The sequence below is a fragment of the Ictidomys tridecemlineatus genome, chromosome 12 (genome assembly GCF_052094955.1).
Source record: "Ictidomys tridecemlineatus isolate mIctTri1 chromosome 12, mIctTri1.hap1, whole genome shotgun sequence".
In the NCBI taxonomy this organism is placed as follows: domain Eukaryota; kingdom Metazoa; phylum Chordata; class Mammalia; order Rodentia; family Sciuridae; genus Ictidomys; species Ictidomys tridecemlineatus.
The window spans coordinates 41,861,460-41,883,210 of NC_135488.1; the positions used below are offsets into that span (position 1 = coordinate 41,861,460).

General features: G+C 33.4%; 1 protein-coding gene across 2 annotated transcripts in view; it reads right to left on the reverse strand.

Annotated features, from left to right (window-relative positions):
- Mrps9 (mitochondrial ribosomal protein S9) overlaps positions 1-21,751 on the reverse strand; it is a 57,035-nt gene that overhangs the window by 19,972 nt on the left and 15,312 nt on the right. For both annotated transcript variants that reach the window (XM_040270827.2, XM_005340027.5), the window contains 3 exons: positions 9,541-9,603; positions 9,426-9,456; positions 1,266-1,345 (listed from right to left, as the gene is read on the reverse strand). In XM_040270827.2, coding sequence (XP_040126761.2) covers positions 1,266-1,345; positions 9,426-9,456; positions 9,541-9,603 — 174 coding nt within the window. The remainder of the gene's footprint in view (positions 1-1,265; positions 1,346-9,425; positions 9,457-9,540; positions 9,604-21,751) is intronic.

Sequence of the window (21,751 nt, forward strand, 5' to 3'; positions counted from 1 at the left end):
CGTGATTAAGTAGAAAAGTTAAAAGGCACAGATTTTCCACAGCTTCGCTGCGTGCAACCCATCCGTGTAACAAGTTGACAGGCCTAGCGCGTCAGCTCCATCATCCCCTCCGACAGCTAAAACGCAGCATTGCATCCCTTTTCAGAGAAAATTTGCGTCTGCACCATGAAGCGTTGTACATTATTTCTTAGCACTGCAGGGGGCTCAAGTCCATATGGAACCTTCACAAATATTACCACAGATCAAACCAGCAGCGTTTGGAGGCAGATTTGACATACCTATTTAAATGAACAGCAGGGGTCCGCGGGCAGCCTCAGGCTGTGCGGGAGAGAACCTCAGTGGAAGCCAGAGCCACAGCTCCATTACTCAGCAAAGACACACTCTACATTTATCATTCATTTCATTTCTGCCAGGGCAAGAAGCTCATTTGCCCAAGGTCAACAAAAAGCGAAAAGAAGGTTTTCTTTTATTTCCCCAAGAAATAAATGTACCTGACAAGTGGGAATTTTGTCCTTTGGGTTTGTGGAGCACAAATAAACACCAGATAAGTCTAAAAAGCAGAGTAAATGTGTGCATTCATTCAAGCCATTGAGATCTTACTGTGGATGGGGGAAACCCCATAAATATTTCTGTAATTTTTAAAAAAATCATATAATGGGTAAAATAGAATTCGATATCATGTTCTAAAAATAGAAAAGATACAGCTGTTTAAAACCGGACATTGGCATTTGGTCATTCTGGGGAATTCTACCAAATTTGCACACTATCAAACAAAGCTCGGAAAATAAAACAAAAACTGTTCTCAGTACACTCCAAAGCAGTTGGAAGTTAAAGTATAATAAAAGCATTTCTTAGGTTATTTGAGGACCAGAAATCTTGACTCAAGACACCGTATTAAAGTATGAGAAGCAAAAATTTTAAAGAATAACAGAAACAAAGCAGAAGATAACTAACTCAAGGTAGATGCCTTGTGGTCCCTGCTGGCACTGTCCTCTCACCTTACCAGCAAGGCACACTGGCACTAATATTAAGTTGAATATTTCTGCATTTTAAGGACAAACCATTCTGATATAAGTTTTATAAAGCATACCTTTAACAAAAGTCAAATAATGTGAAATCTTTCATCAGTATACTATCTTGCCTCCAGAAGTCTTATTTTTGTCCATTATGAAGTACTAGGTATGTTCTGAAACTGAGATGTCTCTACTATAATTAGTTTTGTAGCCTACAGTTCATATTACTTGTCATAAATAAAATATACTTACATGCATTAATGAATAATATGACTGTTTGCCAGTATAGAAGAGAAAATGAAATGGACGACCGTCTTCTCCCCATTGGATTGCTAAGTAAAAGCCAGATGAAAACAAATTAAAATACACACAGATACTGACCACACAGCGGATATTTAATTGCAATTAGAAGACAGATTTATAATTCTGATTAACTTTTAAAATAACTAACATATTATTAGAATTTAGAATTCATATATTTAGCATACTTATTATGCAAATGCTTAGAGTATTTAATATTTCATTTTATTAACAAAACTATGCTTATATTTGATAAAATATTTCACCATGAAAATATCTGTAATTTCTTTTAAATAAAAACACAATCAACAATAGCCCAAATCATAATCATCTGTTAGAACAACAACAACAACAACAATAAATTGTAGGTTTGGATATAAATACAATGTACTCCTGGTCTAGGGAAGTAGTTCAGTGGTAGAGCGTTTTGCCTAGCATGCACAAGGCCCTGGAAAAGGACCAACACTGCAAAAACAAAACAGAATACAATGCCCTCCTGCTTTCTTCAAAAGGAAAACCGATAGTCAATAATGCAGTATATTCATAGAATTTGAAATGAGCATTCATATAACAAATTAAAAAACTAAATAACTTAATTTCTGTGGCACATCATTTATTCGAACCCCATGCTTATCTACCTCTGAGAATTTTAAATATCTACAACAGAAGGAATTAAGTTTAATTCCTTTTGCAATGCAGATAGTCATTCATATCTACTAACCACCAAACAAAATTTGTTGATTTTTCTCTTTGGCAGTGTTTCTTGGCTATTTTATTCATTATTGATCCCATAAGGTACCTCTCCAGATGCTTCTGCCCTAACTGCCTCCTTTATTATGACATTTTATTACCACAGATTCACTGAGTATCTACTGATACATCCAGTGGACTTTTGGAGGGCTAGAAGCCACTGTAATATCTTGGCTTCCTTGCTCCCTGCATGCTGCAAGAGGCTTTGGACTCTCTAAACAATTTTCCTCTGGATTTTTTGTTTGATTTCACATTCAAATATTTGATCTATCTGAAATTTATATTTTTGAAACAGAAAGCCAAGTATTATTTTGTCTATTAAAGAGTCCTTTATCCCTGTACAGTTTTTTGGACAGTATACACTTTTCTGCTGAAATAGTACCTGTAACATGTAGGATCTTTCTTTTCTAAGTATGATTAATATTAGACTGACCACTTTAAGTAAATTCATCTAAAATTGAGTAACCAAAATGTCATAATGAATAATCGAAAAAAAATGTCAACTGAGTATTTACATTGAAAGTTAAAAACGTAATTCTTATTTGTCAAAGTCTTATGGATAATTTAAATACTTTTCCAACATCATTTTATAGATCTCATGAAATCCTACATGTTTTCTAATATCTGTACCTTCATTATGCAATGGATTTTCAGTGTACTGTTATAAGCCAGAAAGTGACAAAAAAAGACAATATCATACAACATTCTACTGCTAAGCCTGGGCAGACGTTTGAGTTGGACTTCATCACGTGTGTATATGGGAGCATGTAAGCACACACACTTGATTTCACAATACACATGGATGCGTATATACACACATACTTAATTTCATTGAACACAAGTTGTCACATATTTTAAGACAACTCATCATATGGTTTTATATACTGCAAAGAAAAAGAAAAATGTTAAATTGCAGCATGTGTCAGAGCTTACATTAATTGAAAACTGCATCCTATGGTCAGAACCATTATAATTCAAAAAATATATCTTAGAATTCACAATCTGGCATAAACATACTTTGGGGCTGACTATTCTACCGTCTTACTGGTTCATCTGTTCTGTGCCACGACCACCATTTTAGTCATCCTTTTTTCACTACATTTTGACACCAGATGGAGTGAACTCCCTTCACTTTTCTCATCAAACACTGTTCACTGCTTCTTGCGCCTTTAAACTTGAAAAGTTTCCCAAAATCCATCCAAGACTTTGTCTGGTAATTTGTTAATTTGAAAGTAGGAACTTTGGAATACTGCTTTCCCTTCAGAACATGTAACATTTTTTCTCAACTATCCAGGTTTTCATATATGATCTTTAACTGCTTTATAATTTTTTATATAAATCTCATATATCTTGCACATTTTACCTGTACTTGTAATTAGTTTACCTATTGTTGCTTTTGATACTGCCTTCTTTCATTAGATATCTATAACAGATAAGAGTATATATAATAGATAATCTATAATAAATAATAGATTTCAAAATAGGTAACTTTAATTTCACAAGTAGTACACTGACTGTTCTTATAAAAATTAAACATTAGAATTCTTTGGCTAGAGGCAAGAAGAGAATTTATTGTCCTAGATACTGTACATACTTATATATGTACAGATGCATGAAGCAGAGTATTATTTGCCTATTAAAAAAAATTTCCACTACACCATTTTCAATTGTTTTTCCAGCTCAATGTTTCACCTGTGCTAATATAACTATATTTCATTCCTTGTATAACCTATACATATGGCTGCTATGATTCTGACAATCTATTTAGCCACTCCAAGATGAACATTTAGACTGTTTCCAATTTTTTGTTGACACATAATATTTACAGTTTCTAATCTCTTGGGTGATAAAACAGCCTCTTGCTATTGTTTTACAAGACATTATTTCTGTTCTCTGGTATTTTAAAATATTTACTGGTTACTCTTATGAGTTGTTTTCTTTTGCCAATTTTTCTACTCAGATTTTCTTCTTGTTGTTAATTTAAAAGAATAATTTAGATAGCAGGTCTCTCTCATGTTTCAAATTTTTCAGTGTCTTTTTATCAAAAAATAAATTTTTACATTCGAAATAGATAATTTATCTTCTTTGCCCTTTGCTTTTTTGTGTGACTTAAGGGCATATTATAGCATTCAAAAATAATGACGGATATATATTTATCTTCTACTTGCCACTTTATTTCATTCTGTTCTAGAGTCTGAATTTCTTAATTCCAAAAGCACATAAAGACTTTATTAAAGTCTTAACCCAACTCAGGTATCTTCTGGATACAATCTATTTTTTTTAACATTCAATTACATGGATTAAAAGGCACACACAGGAATGTGTCTATATGTAAATATATATTTGTATACCTGGGATTCGATTTTTAAAATATATGTAAATGAGATGTGTTTGCTTCCCACTAATAAGTCTTTCGCTCACACTAGAACAATATATTTTTCATACTGTAGTATCTGCCTTTCCCAATATCAAAGGGAAAAATCCAAATAATTAGTAAAGAAAAATGTAGGAAATAATACTCCATTTTGTTTTAAATATTTTTAAGGTTTAAAAAGTGGTTAAAGTTTGTAATCCCTATTAGTAAAACATTATCTGAATGAACATCCTAATGGCAAACCAGTGTAAAATACTTTAACTGCAATTGCTGCAGAGGAATAGGGATCATCTTCAAAGCACCCCAGCTCTCCTGATGAGGTCAGAGGCACACTGGCTTGTATTATTGCAACATCTACCAAGCAATTTCAGTTGCTTTTCCCTCAGCCAGGGTTTTGTCAGGTGGGCATTATGTGGGTGTGCCAAAATACATAAAGTCAGAGAAAAAGGGCAATTAATTTACTATCAATAAGACCATCAGGTTACCTAGAGCATCATTATACCCCATTCCACACTGATTTCTTTCAGTGTGATTTTGGCCACCATGATGTCATCAACTTGCAGGGTGATCATGTAAATCCACATGATAGGCATTTCACTCTTTATGTTATATATAGTGTAGATAGTATATGCTTTTATATTGTGGCATGCTTTTATAAAAGGGCATCATCAAATTTTTTTCACAAAAATTCAAAATTTTAATAGTTCAATAATGATATTATACTAAAATTCTAATATCAATGTTAGGTTATTTTTTTTTTTGTTTTCTCAGTGGGCAATCATAGCATATATGAGTAACAACTGATTTTGCTAATTTCTTTGAGATTTTTTTTATCCGTACTTTTTAAAGTCACACTTTGGAAGTTAAGACTTCCAAAAGAATATTGGATACAGAGGTAAGTACAGGTTTATCTGTCTTATTATTGAATGTAATGGAATCTAGTAATATGTTTTAAAATTTGATATGTTTCTGGTTCTCACAACAGTCTTTTTCAAAGAAGGTTTCTTTTCATTTCTGGTTTTAACAAAAAAAATATTATTTTTAAATATTATTTTTTAACAACAACAAAAAAAGTTTAAGTTGTCAGTAGACTTTTTTCCTCTATGAAAATATTTTCCCTTTGACTCAACACAGAGAATCACATTAATAATTTCCTAATGTTAAACTATACTTCTATTGCTAAGAAAAAATATTTTGGTATATTCTATTAGTAAAATGCTTTACTTGGTTTTCTGGTATTTTATCTAGCTTCCTTTTTATATAATTTGTGTTCATATTTATAATTACGTGAACTTTAAAGTGAATTTGGAAGCTTTTTTTTCTGCTCTGTAATAATTTACACAATAAAAACTACCTGCTCCTTTGAGGTATGGTAGAACTCTCCAATGAGACCTTCAGAGCCTCTACTTCTTTTATTAGACTTCTGATGACCTCTGACTTCTCCTGACTTTTAGTCTCACCAGCATCTTCCTGATTAAGGCAACTGTAGCAATTATACTACTCTCCAGGCCACCTGAGTGGAGGAGGGTAGTAATCACACATTTATACCCTGGAGTCCTGGAGTCACCACCACCTGGGCCTACCTACAAGTAGGCCACTTCCTGATTTTGTGTCCTTGGGAAGTTCATTTAATGTATTTTAATTTCTACATCTAAAAAGTAGGGAAATAATAGTATGTGTTTATAAAACTGCTGTCAAGGCTTTGAGTTAATTCACATCAAGCACTTCAAACTATGCCTGGCTTACTCTAAATTTCAGTAAATGCTACTAGCTATTGCTATTATTTAGAAGATTTTTTCATATAACTAGAAGTTATAAGAAGTTACTTATAACATTCTTATATTTTAAAAATATCCCCTGAATGTTATTACTTAAAATTTTTAATACTGGCCTGGAGATATAGCTCAGTGGTACAGCATTTGCCTAGCATGCATGAAGCCCTGGGTTTAATTCCCAGCACTGCAACAACAAAAAATATTGTTCTCTTATGTTTTGTTTCTTTCCTGTTCAGATTTGCCAGTAATTGGTTGATTTTACTGATTTTTTTTCAAAGAACTATTTGGTTTTATTTATTATAAATCTTCTTTTAAATTTCTTCATTATGTTCACCCATTTAGTTTTTCTCTTATTGGTTTCCTGAATTGAATACTTAGTTCATTTATTTTCAGTCTCTCTTAATTACTAATAATATATGTTTGTCTCTGCGTGATAAAGTCTACATCCCATAGGATTGGACAGGAACTATTCTCATTGTCATGTATTCCTAAATAGTCTACAATTTCAATTTTCATTTGGTCTAACCCAACAGCGATACAATTTTATTGATTTTTAAAGTAAAAAAATCTAACTGATATGATTTCTACTTTTTGGATTTTGTTAGAGTTTCCTATGACTCAATACATTAGAATTCTATTAATATTTCATAGGCATCTGCATAGAAAATGTATTCTTTGTATTTCTATCTGTAGCTATAAAATCATGCTATGTTTTCAAATTCTTTATAGCCTTAGTTAACAGCTTTTGCTTTACAACATTTCAGTGTTAAATGTTTGGTGCAAAAATGTTCATGGTCGTCAAATCTACTTAATGGATAATAGGTTTTTATCAATATAAATTAACATTCTTGTCTCAATAAACCACTCCTCACCTTCTTTGAATACCATATTGTCTAATATTAAGTTCTGCCATCAACCTGTTATACATCTTCATTTTCCCAATATTCTTAGCGCTTGTTATGCAGAATTTCTATGCTAACTTTATCCAGAAGTTTCTGTCTTTTAATAAGGGAAGAGGTAGTACACTGTAAGTGCTATTATCTATCCAAATCTAAAGTTCAGTTATTTTTTTAAACTACACACACACAAAAATCAGTTTCACCTATATTTACAAAGTATAACAAAATAAGGAGATAGGGGGGTAAGCATCAAACTACCTCGCTAATCCTAAAGAAGCACTGCTTAAATACAGTTAACTGAAATGCAAAATAATCCTACCAGCTCTGATGTATTTTCAAAATAACACATGGGTACCTTGAAAGGATACACAGAAGTTTCAGTTGTTACATTCCAGCTGCCAGTAACAATGAACTTCTAATACTGAAAAGCTGATACAATTTGAAGGAACAAAGGAAATTCAGGAGGAGAGATGTATTAGGAAAGACACAACCAGTAGAGGTATGTAGAACAAAGAAGAGGCACTGGTGGGGAGCCTGAGAGGTTGAAAAATTGAGGAGCCAGTAAAAAAAAAAAAAAAAAAAAGGCAGGGGAAATCACTTTTACAGACATTTATGGAAAAGCCACTGGGTGTAAATTACTATGCCTTGTGCATAAGGTTATATTACAAAACTGAGCTGTATCTTTAAAATTGGTGGATGCTTTTACTATAGCCTTCATTTATTTCCTCAAAAGAGATTATTAAATTGATACTATATCAATCATGTTTGAGAATTGAATAGGAAAGACAGAACATATTTATAAAAAGATTTGGAATATTTGTAAAAAGGATGAAAGTAAAGCAATTTCAAAGAGTGAAGTAAAGCAGAACAGAAAGCCTAGTTCTGAAGATGTAAGACTTAGCAGAAACATAATGTAAAACAAATTTTCTATAGAAATGCCTCCTCTCTTACCAACTTCCGTTTAATTAACACTAAACATATCGACTAAAGCTGCCTTGGAATTGCGCACTCAGCGGGTGGCTCCCAGGCCCTTCTCTGTTACCTCCACACATTTCTGCTGTCGAGTTACATGCTTACTAAGAGTCAGTTGTGTTTATCCCCAAACCATTTATTACAGCTGCACTTATTTCTATAATTACTGTACATGAATTAAATATTACATAAACAGACAAACTATGAGTACAAACTGAAAATATAGTAGCTGCTTCTGTGAAAACTAGTTGAATGCTTTAGAAAGACTCAACCGCAAGTTGAAAAAAAAAATGTTGTATTGGACTTTAATGTGGCTTAAAGGAAAAATTTGTGGAAATATAGATATATGCTGCACTGGGATTTCTTAGGGAGTTTTTTTCTTTTATTCCATTGTAAGGAAATCAAAATTGAAAAATGGTGATGGTACATAAGTGGCACAGATATTCAAAAGGAACAGAGAGGAACACATACATACTCAAAAAATCTTCCAGGAATATACATCAAGAGACTGATGAATAAACGTGTTGATATTCTGAATGTTTTTTAAAGAAGTCATTTGTAGCTTTAATACTCACTTTTAAATTAACAAGCACCACCAGTCTATGCTGGATAAGAGACTTTTAATGGATAGTAAATATACTATTCAATTCCCAGACAACCTTAAAGGTTCTTGTGCTTTAAAGATTTTTGTTTAAACAGATTTAAAAGAGAAAAATCTTAAAAGAAGCTACAGAAAAGAGGGGACATGATAGGAATGATGGCTAACTGCTGATCAGAAACAATGCCAAGACAAGGCAATGAAATTACACCATTAAAATGCTGTGAAAGATAAAATATATTTAGTGAAAATGTGCTTCCAAAATGAAGAAAAGGGGTTGGGGATGTAGCTCAGTGGTAGTACGCTTGTCTAGCATGCGTGAGGCCCTGGGTTCTATCCCCAGTACTGAAAGAAAAAAAAAAAGAAAAAGAAAGAAAGGAGAAAGAGAAGAAGAACCAAAAAGGCTTCATATAAACAAAAGTTAAATGAGTTTTTAGGAGATATGTATCACACTTTCCTCAAAAGGGCATATTAAAATACAAATAACTAGTGTGACATTAGTATAGGCTTAAACTCTAACCTGGTCTAATTTTAATATCATTCGATAAAAAGAAATAATTTGCAAACCCCAGTCATTCATTATCAGTTACAAAATATGTTGTACCCTCTTTCATGACTACCAAGGCAAAGAAGGGCTACTCTACAATAAGTGAATAACTGCTGACATTTTTTTATTACCCAACATTCTTTATTACCCAACAGTGTAATAAAGAAAGAAATAATTTTATTCTTGAGCAAACTTACCTCTTTGCTTTGGAAAAATCTGTTCAGGATGCTAGAAAATAAATTAAAAGTGTATTAGATTATTACTGTAACATAAAAAATTAAATTAAATTTTTTAAAAAATTAAGATAACTACCTTCATTATTGGCCTGGCTCGCTTCTCAAACAAACCACTTGGAAATAGGTAGACAATAGCTCTCTGAAAGTAACAAACAAAGGTTAGTTAACACTGTTATAAAAAAACAAGTTGACCTTATAAATAATAGCTATTGAGGGCTGGGATTGTAGCTCTGTGGTAGAGCACTTGCCTAGCACGTGTGAGGTACTGGGTTCGATTCTCAGCACCACATATAAATAAATCAATCAAAGGTCCATCAACAACAACAACAACAAAAAACACTAATAGCTATTGATTTCTCACTATAAGCCAATCATTGGACTAGAGTTCCATTTGCATTCTTGTTGCATAATTTTTTTGAATGGGCTAAAAAAATTACTATATACCCATTATAACTATTATACTGGTTATTGACAATTTTCAAATAATAGCTACAAATTTAACCCCTTGAATATGACAGCACAAATCCTTCATTTGTAAAGGAAAATTAGAGGTGCTCTTCTATAACTTCTGTCGCAATATACTCAAGGGCAATCATTCCAAATCCCAGTGATCACGCAAATAGCAAAGACTAGGCTCTAAGTCTCATTCATCATGACCCCTCAAATATAATTTCCCAGCATAAGGAACTCAATCTTGCAGAAATGGCTGGTTGCAGGCCCATGGCAAGGTACAAAATAAGCATGAGACATGTTCCTGTTCAGAAAATAAAAAAGTGCTCAAAAGGACACAGGAGTCAGCTGCAGTAGGCTCCCAATGGCCAAAGGTGGGACAATTTGAACATTAAGAATAAAAAAAAAGGACAATGCCTCGTAACACATTTGATATGTAGGTGTTTATACATTTAAGTCTGGGTGCACGGGTGTGTATGCACGAGCGCATCCACACACACACAGGGAGAAAAAGAAAACTGCTTTATAAAACAATAACACTAAAAGTAGAAGGAATGACAAAAGTAGAAAAATCAACATTTTAAAACTTTCAAGTTAGTCTTCCATCTCAGGAAAGGATCATCAGATGTTAAAGTCCTGGCTGAAAATTTACTGGGGAATAGAAAATTCACAAAGACTCAAAATATCACCCTACAGATTACTTACTAGTTAACAAAGGGAAAAAGGTACTTTTACAAGCGATTGAGTGGTCACCACCTTAATTAACCAAGAAATCATTCATACCATCATCAACAGGGGGATAAACAGACCACAAAAACCTTGGGCTGATGCAATGAGAAGCAGATGCCACTTACATAGTCTAAACAGTACTCTCTGTCCATTCTAAGTCTGATCATGAGAAGAAGCAATGAGAAGACCAGAATGCAGAACAGTTTTACAAAACAAGAGGTCTAGGTTATAAAAACAACTAGACGGCTGTAAAGATGTTTTAGGGGTAAAGTGGGAAAATTTAAATATATACTATATAAAACATCACAGAATTGTCATGATTACATGAGATGTGATGCTACTATCAGATGATGAAGTCTTTAGGGGTTATAAATACATGCTGATGCATTTACAGGTTAAGTTTAAATCTGAAATTTTCAATGGATTACTCAAAAAGAATTTTACATGTACAGAAAAAGGAAATACAGCAAAACGTTAACTGACACATCCATGTGAAGGGCACACGCTCATCTACATGTTTGCAGTCACTGAAATATTAAAATTTCCCAGACACTGAAAAGTTTCAAAATAGGAAAGGTGGAAAGATGTTAAAATTTTAAAAAATGTGCAAGACCTTCCCAAAGGCAACCCAGCCTAGAGCACCTCTGGACCACATCGATAGTCTCGGAGCTTGTTCTCACAGTTTCATACAGCAGCTCGAGGTGGTCAGCATCTTGGCCAAAAGGCTGCTGACTCCAAGGCTTGGATCAGAATAGCACACTGCACAGAAGACTAAGCACAACTGATGGTAAGCTCACCAAAATCACAAGTAAGACACGCCAACTGATTCTCAAATGAGGATCAAACTGTCACTGGCATCAGCTTGAAAAATGAAAATTACTATTATCTTAGGTGGTCCACTGACTAAAATCCTAGAGTTTAATGAAAATTTAAGAATTCCATCCCATAGTTGAATTTCTCATTTCTCATTCTCATAGCTGAATTTCTCATTTCTCAGAAAAGGCATGAGGAAGCTGATTGGTAGAATCTGAATGTTAACTATGTAGTGCAGACAATATTGAGGACTTACAGCAATCTGTCTTAAAAAAAATGAAAATAAGACCACAAAGAATTTGCTGAACGTATTCTGAAATTCAACTGAAAGAATCAGGAAAGGTGGCTTTGCCTTAAAAAAAAAAAAAAAAAAAGTAAAGCTAAAAGTAAATTAACATATCTTTATTAATTTAAAATCCTTCACCACATTATGCCCTGTAGTACGAGGTATTGTATCAAATACTGTGGAAAAGCATTAGATATGACAGATAGATAAAAAGCAATCACAAATGCAGTAAAATGAATGAAAAACCAAGGATGAAAGTAAAAGGAATGAAGAAACGGAAAATAAAATAAACAAGCTGTTTGTAAACCAGATAACAAAACGTACAAAATAGAAAAGATGAATTCCAACTTGCCACCTGCCGTTTGTTCAGTGTATGTGTGGACTAATACTAACATAACTGACCTATTACTTCCATTTGTCTCCTTTGTGCATTCCACAGTTCTGCAAACTCTAAAGTAATGCACTACCTGACTTTAATAAAAAGATAATTTTTGTTACCTTCTGGGTCCATTTAACTCCCTGTTAACACAGTTGTTAAAATGCAAAAAGATGAATTCCCTTTTGAAATAAATAGTAAATGTATAAAGAACAAAAAGAATTTTGAATGTGAATATTGAGTTGAACAGCTTTCAGATATATTTTGAGGCCAAGTATGATGAACTATAATAGGCAAATCTTTACTTTCACTACACTGCAGAATTCAGAAGAGTGGTGTATAAGAGAAGATTAAATAAAAATCTAATTTTTATTGTGTCTTATTATAACCATGTTTTCAAATACAACCACTCCTAGTGGTTTTGTTTATAAGGAGATCAACATTTATCTGCTTGTCATAGGGACTAAATGATTAAGTAAGATATTTATAAAAGCACAACACAAAGCAGGCTTTTGATAAATGTTAATAAACAAGCATTTTTAGTTTACATAAAGTACATTATTCACCATATTAAGACATATAATAAAGTAATGTATTCATAGCTTTGTTCTACAGATGAAAAAGCAGCTTAAAAGTTAGTCCAAAATCACACTGAAATAAAAGGCAAAGCCAAAACTTGAACTTCCCAAATTTAATTTTGGAATGTGCTCTTCTCTCATCAAGGAATCAATCTAATTTTCTTAGATAACAGATGCACTTTTTCACTGACTTCAAGGACATTCAGCTATTTGGTAGTAAAATTTAAAAAAAAAAACTCCTAAAGAAATTATTTTATTCAACAAATTAACTCCACCTGAATTCTAGGTGTTCCGCTAGTTTTTAGTTTAGAACAAGATACGGCTCCCAACCTCATTCTACCATTGGAGATGACATACACATAATCTCAAAAACAGGGTTTACTGTAATATAATACATACAATATTATGGCATAATAAAATACATAGGACTTATGACAGAACCATATCCAGGCTACACAAGAGGGTACAAAAGAGAAGCCTCAGTTACCTGTTTGAGTGATACTCTCATTCCTTTTTAATCAGCCAGTTCTTCCTTTCTAGACACCTGGCACACCATCATTCTCCTTCTTGTTTTATACAGTCACATTTGTCTTTGCAGACCTAGATCAAAAGCAGCCTCACCTGTCAAGCCTCTGCCCTCAGTTACTTCTCTGTGCTCACATATGACTCTGCCATGTCAGCCAGCACCATCCTCTTTGAAGGCCCACACCATCTGGCCATGCCATCCTCTCCCCAAGCTGCCCTGGCCTTCAATTTCCGCATTACTTACTTCAATTACAAAGGGCTAATACTCCCATTTGCTCCTTTCAGTACCTATGGCTGCCATATTTGTCAGTGACCTCAAATAACGTTCATGTGAACAAGTCATCTAATATTTCTATTCTTAGGAGCATCCACCCACTCCCTGAACTACCCCTTTATCCACAGACTTCAATTTAGCCTCACACTAACTCCAGTCCAGCAACTGGTTTCTCATGGTCACCAAGGCCTCTTTCAAATCCCACAACCTACTTTCAGGTCTCTTCATGTGAGGTTTCTGTCTCCTCTCTCCCTTGCAGTCGAATTTCCCACCTACCTGCCTGAAAACTCTTTCTTAATCTCTTCTAAACAGAACTCTGGTCTCACAATTACTGGTTCCCCCAGAGTTCCATCTTTGAGTCTCTTTCTCTCAAGCAGATAGAGGCCAAATCTATTTCCCAAGCTCCAATTTCCACCTGTCAACTGCCTTTAGTATTATTTAAAGTTTTATCAATTTTAAAATTTCTATTTACTCTTTTATAGTATTGTGAAATGTTTTCAAAACTACTCTTCAGATATTTTGGATTGTTTCAATGAAAGATAATATAAAAACAAAACAGTAGACCAATATTGCTTATACTTCCAAGTATTCTAATTCTCTTAAATAATACAAGACAAAAATACAAATTCTTATTTGGGAAGAAATGAAGGAGCAACATTCTAGCCAACAGAGTCCAATAGAACTTTCTCTGGTGATGAACATGTGCTGTACAATGATAGCCAGTAGCCCATGTGGCTTACTGTGCACATATAGGGCCAGTATAATTGAAAGAATAAAATTTCAATTTAATAATAAATCATAATTAAAATAATCGCACATAGCTAATGACAACCACAAAGTTCTAGACTGTTAAGTTTTCCTCTCAATTTGCCTTTTTTCCTTTTAATATTTCTTTAGTTGTTGATTGATTCTATTTATTTATCTATTTATTTGTCGATCTATCTATCTATCTATCTATCTATCTATCTATCTATCTATCTATCTATCTATTTATACATGGTGCTGGGAATTGAAACCAGTGCCTCACACATGCCAGGCAAGTGCTCTATCGCTAAGCCACAGCCCTAGCCCCTCAATTTACCTTCTTACCCTACAATAAATATTAGGATTTTGCCTTCCTAACCAGGATGACAGAGACCTAATTATAGCCAGGCTAGGGGAAACCAGTTCAGTGGCACACATCCTTATATGTTAGTTTTGCTGGCCTCTCAGCTGGTCTATTAGGCTTGATGTTTATTTTAGTAGAAAGGTATTTGCTCAAGTCCTTCCAAATATAGTATTTAAATTTCCCTCTCTACCTCCACCTCCACCTCCACTGATGGTCTTGGTTTCTTTAATCAGTTCTCTCAAATACCACCAGCTCCAGGGACTTCCCCAAGCTCTCCCTGCAGATGGTAGACAATTTCATTCTTACTCTTCAACTCAACAGTTTTTATTCCACTTAAGAAATCACTTCATTGAAGATAACAACTTACACAGTAACTAGAAATGCACTTCCTTACTTCAACAGAAAAACATTAAGATTAACCTATAAAATCCACACCAAACTCACCACTTTATTCAATAAGGTAATTATGATAAAGAACAAGTAACAAAAATGGATGGGAGTAGGTTACTTCACAAAAAAAAACTTAGGGCAAAGATTTGGTTGGGAAAGGTTTAGAAGGACAAGAAAAGAAAATGAGAAACATGAAAGCAAAGAAGTGTTGGAATACTTCATTCCTTTTGAGCAGTTTTCTTGAAGCATCCATAATGGCATGATAAAGAATGCCAAGTGTAAATATTTTAATAGGTGAAATTTAGCCAATCAGAAAACCACAGGAGGAAAGTGGTGAGGAAACTATTCTCTGTGGATGTGAAGCTCTCTGTTCAGAGTTAATGTTCTTGAGTTCCCACTGTGTGTAGGCACTCACCAGCAGCAAGTGGCCTTGTCCCTCAAGTATTTTAGAACTAGAGAAATACTGGCATTTTGCTTTCAAATTGTGGACCAAACTTGCCAACAATGAAAGAACTAACAGAAATTTCACAATTACCTGAAATAAGGGCTCTTTCCCTTCTAAACAACCAACATGAAAAATTATTACTTACTGAGAAATAGGAAGCACTAAATTTTTTAAAAAAGTGCTTGTGTTAAGACTCATTTAAATGACTCTTCAAGAAGCTTTGAAACAAGATTGCTAGCCAAAAAGTCTTTGTTTAAAGGCTTAACAACTGTGTTTCAAGAAATGTTTTCTCAGGATAAGAACCATAACTTTGGAGTGGATTCATACACACACTGGTGTTCAAACACCATCAAAACTCAGGTCCGAGTACCTGAAAAGATATCCAAATCACTGTCCTATTCCCTGATTTAAGGCTGTTGATTCCTTAATCTTTCAATTTTAAGTTATATCCCAAGAAAATCTAAGGAACTGGAATAAGTTCTAGCTTAGCATTTCTTATACTAAGTTTTAAAATTTGTATGGAATTTACTTGGCAAAGCCCTTAGGTTTTCTCAATTAATGTCTCATTTTGAGAAAGTGTCACATGTATGGTTTCATTTCAATGGCCAGTTGGCCACAAAAAATAAATAAATAAATAAAAATTTCTTCTCCCCTTCCCCCTCCCTTTCCCCCTCCTCCTCCTCCAAACAAATAAAAATTTCTTCTCCTTCTCCTCCTCCTTCTTCTTCTTAAAAAAAAAATGGAATATATATTTAATGTGAAGTATGACAAGTATGCTTAAAATACTGCTGACAAAAAAGAAAGAAATATAAGTTTTAAAAATTTCATCTAAAATGGGCTGGGGTTGTGGCTCTGTGGTAGAATGCTCACCTACCACGAGTGGGGAACTGGGTTTGATCTTCAGCACCACATAAAAATAAAATGGAGATATTGTGTCTACCTACAACTAAAAAACATTAAAAAAAAGATGCTAAGGGGCTGGGCTTATGGCTCAGTGGTGGAGCGCTCGAGAAGCAAGGACGGAGCCCTGGGTTCCATCCTCAGCACCACATTAAAAAAAATGAATTAAATAAAGGTAGTTGGTGTCCATCTACACCTAAAAAATAAATATTTTTAAAAAGATGCTATTAAATATAAAGCTTTAAAGATTAGAATCTAAGTAATGGAATAAAGCTAAACTTGCTAGTAAACATGCTTGTGCTTTCTGTTGCTGCTGTTATTTTTTGCTGTTTAGGTTTTAATCGGAATACTGATAATTTAAGAGTTCTTTAAAATGAAGGCAAAGTATTTGACTATATTCTTAGGATGAAGTCAAAGTATAAAAGGACTGTAGGCTCAACCCAAGAGAAGCACTGGGTCAGGAATGCAATCTCTATTAATTAGATATCCCAGCTGGGCAGTGGGTTTGCAGCTGTTAACTTGATCAATGACTTACCTAAATGTCATCTCTACTGATTCGCTTATAAATTACCAGCAAGTGAGACTAATGTACAGGTGCTAATTTATTTAAACTGTTCTCTACAGTTCTACATAGCTTTATAAACTGCATCTGGCACCTAATGTTAGCTGTCAGTTGTACTTAGACATGCCTGTCCTAACGACTCTGTTCATTAGAAGTGAGCACAAATTATGAAATATTGTGAAAAATGATACATCAAATGGAATGGGCACAGCAAATCAATTAGAGAAACTTCATACGGCATATTCACACTTAGGAGAATAAAACATTCTGGTTTCAGAATGAGGTCTATAATACCAATTAAAAAGTAATTGGTAGACTTCAGCAGTGTTATATATCAATTTGCTGGCTTTTTCCCTGAAATTTTAATAGTAATGTAGAACTTAACTTTTAATTCCCAAATAGTCATTACTAAATGCAAGTGCAGATCTGTATTCATAGGATGTAATACAAGTGAAATGTCTCCAACTTAAAAGTTATAACTACTACATGCTTAATTCAAAAAGGAAAGTGTAAATATCAGTGGCCCTCAACTTTTCTGTGTTTACAGCATGATTCTGAGTAAAATAATTTTTTATACACATGAAAAATTAAGAGATTCATTAAACAAACTATCAGTCAACTATTACTCTGTGTCTGCTCTAGTGCAGCAAAGTGTTCCCATCTCCACAAAGTTCCATAGGCCCTGGCTACACCTCACCTGACCATCTTTTTACCTGGGGATCAAGAAGGAAAACTGCTTCTGTCTTTCCTGTTCTGCACTCATGGACTTAGCTCTTTACAGATTCTTCATTTTAACCACTTTCCACTGCTTAACAAAATCCATTCAGTTCAATGTTCCATCTGACAGATTCCTCTTAACAATGATGAATACTGTTATAGCCAAAAATATTTTTTACACACCGATCAATGTTTGGTAACCTGTGAAAGGTTTACAGAACAGGAATTGAGAACCATAGCATTAATTTGTCTATTTTCAATAGATTACCATACATTTAAAGTACTTTCAGCATGCCACCATCTTAGTTGGTTAAACTAACTGACGTTTTTCCTATTGACATCTTCTGATAGAGGTTCAGTGGGTAAGACCAATAGCAATTTGTTTCTTTTCAGTATGATTTTAAAAGTTAGGCAGAAATGAAACTACTATTTTGAAATAAGAGAACACCCATTCCTGCCAATGACTAATTTCCTTTTAATTATCTATCATACCAACTACAATTTTTTTCACATAAATGTAACAAAAAGATTGAGCATTAACTATAGCAAAGTAATTCTATAAACATTTCAGCAAACACACAGTACTGTAGCCTTGGTAATAATAATAAGTCTTCTAGATGATGTAACTTTAAGTACAACAGTGACACACAGAATTAATTTTATACCAAAATTGTAACCACTATATTTCTTTTTGCTTCACCAATCCACAACTCTACACTTTAGAATGCTTTATTAAATTAAGGAAACATTAGCATGTAGGATTAACTGGGTAGAATATTCGCATACAAATTATTTGGTGAAGCCAGATTTCTATTCAAACTCAATCCTCTGAAATAAAGTTGTAAAACCTAGAAATCAAAGAGAAAGTCCAATGAGGAGCTAAAATAGCTGACATGAATTCACGGATTTTACTTAGGAAGGATGTACAGGTCCTCAATGACAGCTAATGACTCTTAGTTTTAATTCACATATCTAACAAGTTTAGTTATGCTAGGAGGTTGGCAGGCAGGTGAGAGCAGCTAGAGGCAGACACACAGACACATGACATCCTGACAGGAATCAAGAAGAGAGTACAGGGCAAACATGTACTCTGAGCCAGTCAGGGGTTAACAACCACACTGAAAAGGAAACTCAGAAGGTGCTGAGTTAAATTACAGCCACCAAACTCTACCAAAAAAAGGTTAGGGAGAGTACCAATTTATTTTGGAAAATATTATCCCAAAACTTAATCTTTCAAAGTGTGGAAAGAATACATTCTTAGGCTACAGAAAGATCTTATACAGCTTTGCTGTCTTCAATAACTAAGAACAATGACAAAACCCACCTCGTAACATTTTTATAAAGATTAAACGTGGCTCCTTGATAGCATCTCTCTCTCTCTCTCTCTCTCTCACACACACACACACATACACAGAGAAAATTTTCAGTATGTGGTGGTAGATTTCATTACAAATAATAACTAAAAATAATTTCCTCTTGTCTAGAAAACTCACTTGGTGAAATATCTAATTTCCTGATCATACTGAATAAGAGAAAACTGATGGTACCTATTTTTAATTTATATATTAAAAAACAAACATTAATATACTATGTATACAACAAGAGATATAAAAAATTATGCTCTATATATGTAATAAGAATTGTAAGGCATCTGCTGTCATAAATAAATAAAAAAACTTATATAAAAAAGTCAATCATTATGTGAAAGCACTGTAACAGTAATTGCAATGGAAGCTTAAAATGTTTAAAAATTAGTTATCATAAATAACTAAGCATTTTTAACATGGAAATACTACATAAGATCCATCAGTTATATTTTCTCTCTTTCAGCTTACATATACAGTCAAGCTCTTTTTACAAATATAATTCCAGAAACATAAATAAAAACCACAATGGGCAGATAATTGAAATGCTCTGGCAAGAGTTGGTTGCCACTGTCTACTTTTATATCTACTCAGACGCTAAGGGGAATCTGCTAAAATTAATAAAATGCCAAAAAAGTTAACTGATATAAAAAGTGAGACTCAGTAAAGCCAATGAATCACTTGCAGCAAAGTCTAGTGCAGCAGAATGGTAACCCAGTACCCAGTGTCAACGAAAATGGCGAACACTCACCTCCAGATGCCAAAGGAGGTGAGACACAGTATCAACCTAACCTTTAAATCAACCATGATAAATCAATACGCTCAACAGTATTTCAGATGATTCTCCCAACATTCAGTCTCAGGTGGCATGGAGGATTCGTGTGACAAAGACAATTAGAGAAAACAGTGAATGACTCCAGTTATGGTAGATTGTATTTATTAATTCTGATAGCAATGAAAACAATAACACATTGCATTGATCTCTTGCTCCTTGGTTTTATTTCAAGGCAGGCAATCAGGTATTATTTCAGAGATTAGAAAATCAAGTGACAGAAAGCTATGAATATGCTCAACATTACAAAGCTAGTTAGTGACACAGAATCATCTATTCCCAGGTACTGCAGCTTTCAACACCATCACTTCAGCTACAATAAATTTATCAAAACAAAGCAAAATAAACCAAAAAAATAGAAAAAAATTTAATAACAAACTTTTACAACTTCTGCATTCAATATTCTTCATAAAAATTCAATTTCATTTTAGAAAAGATATATATTCTAAAGGAGCACCAGGTTTTTTTGTATTAATTCATTACTTAGCTAAAACTATGAGAAAATTTTATTGAACAATGACAAAATGATATCAAGTATCTTCTCCAAATGTACATGTATTTTAAAAATACAGAATAATCGTTACCATGCACATTTATCTAGTGATGTTAAGTATCTCTTCTTTGGAGGACAATTTCATATTTTGAGGACCAGAACTAAATATATTATCAAAAATTTGTTTCTACTAGATTGAATGATCATGTATTCACATGATCTTTTTAGATTTCTCTAAAAGGAGGATCCTTTTAGATTTCTCTATATAGCATTAAAAGGATTCTCTAGATGAAGTCACCAACATAAGGTAGTCAACACCTTAATGAAAAATATTCAAGACATTTTAATATATGAAATGATTTGTTCTAAATCTTAAATATTTTTGTCTAAATACATTTCATAAGTGGTTTTGGCCCTTGTTATTTTGGCAATAAGATAAGCAGTATGGAAAAAGGTGATTTCTAAAATATATAAAATAACTAATGATTTAATCTAAACACAATGGCACTTAATTTACCTATGTGACAAGTAAAGTAACCCTAGACTTGTAACTAGGTGATTGAACTAAATTATAGGCCATGTCTACTCTGTATAAACTAAGCCCCTATAAAAATAATTTTAACATCCCAAAATAATATTCTGAGTAAACAGCCAAGCCATGAACTTGCCACTCCAAACAACGCAATTCATTTAAATATGTATAGTGTGAAAAGGTTTGTCCTTTCAGATAGAATTACAAAACCACTGACTGATTCTTTTTCTCAGTAAGCTAAATACACCTGATGTAAATCCAAAAAGATAGTTAAAAGCTGTTCAAAAACACTTCAGTGGCAAACTCAGCTGGAAGTGCAAAATGTTACTCAGGACACAAAGGCCACAAGGAGACAGCAATGCCATTTTAAAAATCAAACAGTAAAAAAGTTAAAAACAAAAACAAAATTACCTACAAAGACAAGCCTGGGCCCAGATGGCTTTCACCAGTGAATTGAACCAAATATTTATAAAATAATTAATATCCACTCTTTATAATCTCTTCCAAATATAGAAAAGAGTATTTCCCAACTTATTCTATGAGGCCAATATTACTCTGATATCAAATCAGACAAAGACATTCTAAGAAAACTATAGACTAGTATTGATTAGATGCAAAAATCCTTAACAAAATGCTAGCAAACCAAATCTAGAAATATATAAAAAGTACTATGTAAGCTGATCAAAGGAAATTTATCTCATAAGCACAAGGTTGGTTTAACATTCAAAAATTAAATGTGATACACCACACCAATAGAATAAAGGATAAAAATCATGATTGTAAAAAAGCAGAAAAGATATTTGACAACATTTAACACCCCTTGATGATAAAACACTCAACCACCACCACCAGAAAAAAAAGTTCAACAAACTAGGTATGAAAAGGAATTTCCTGAATCTGATACATTCACCCA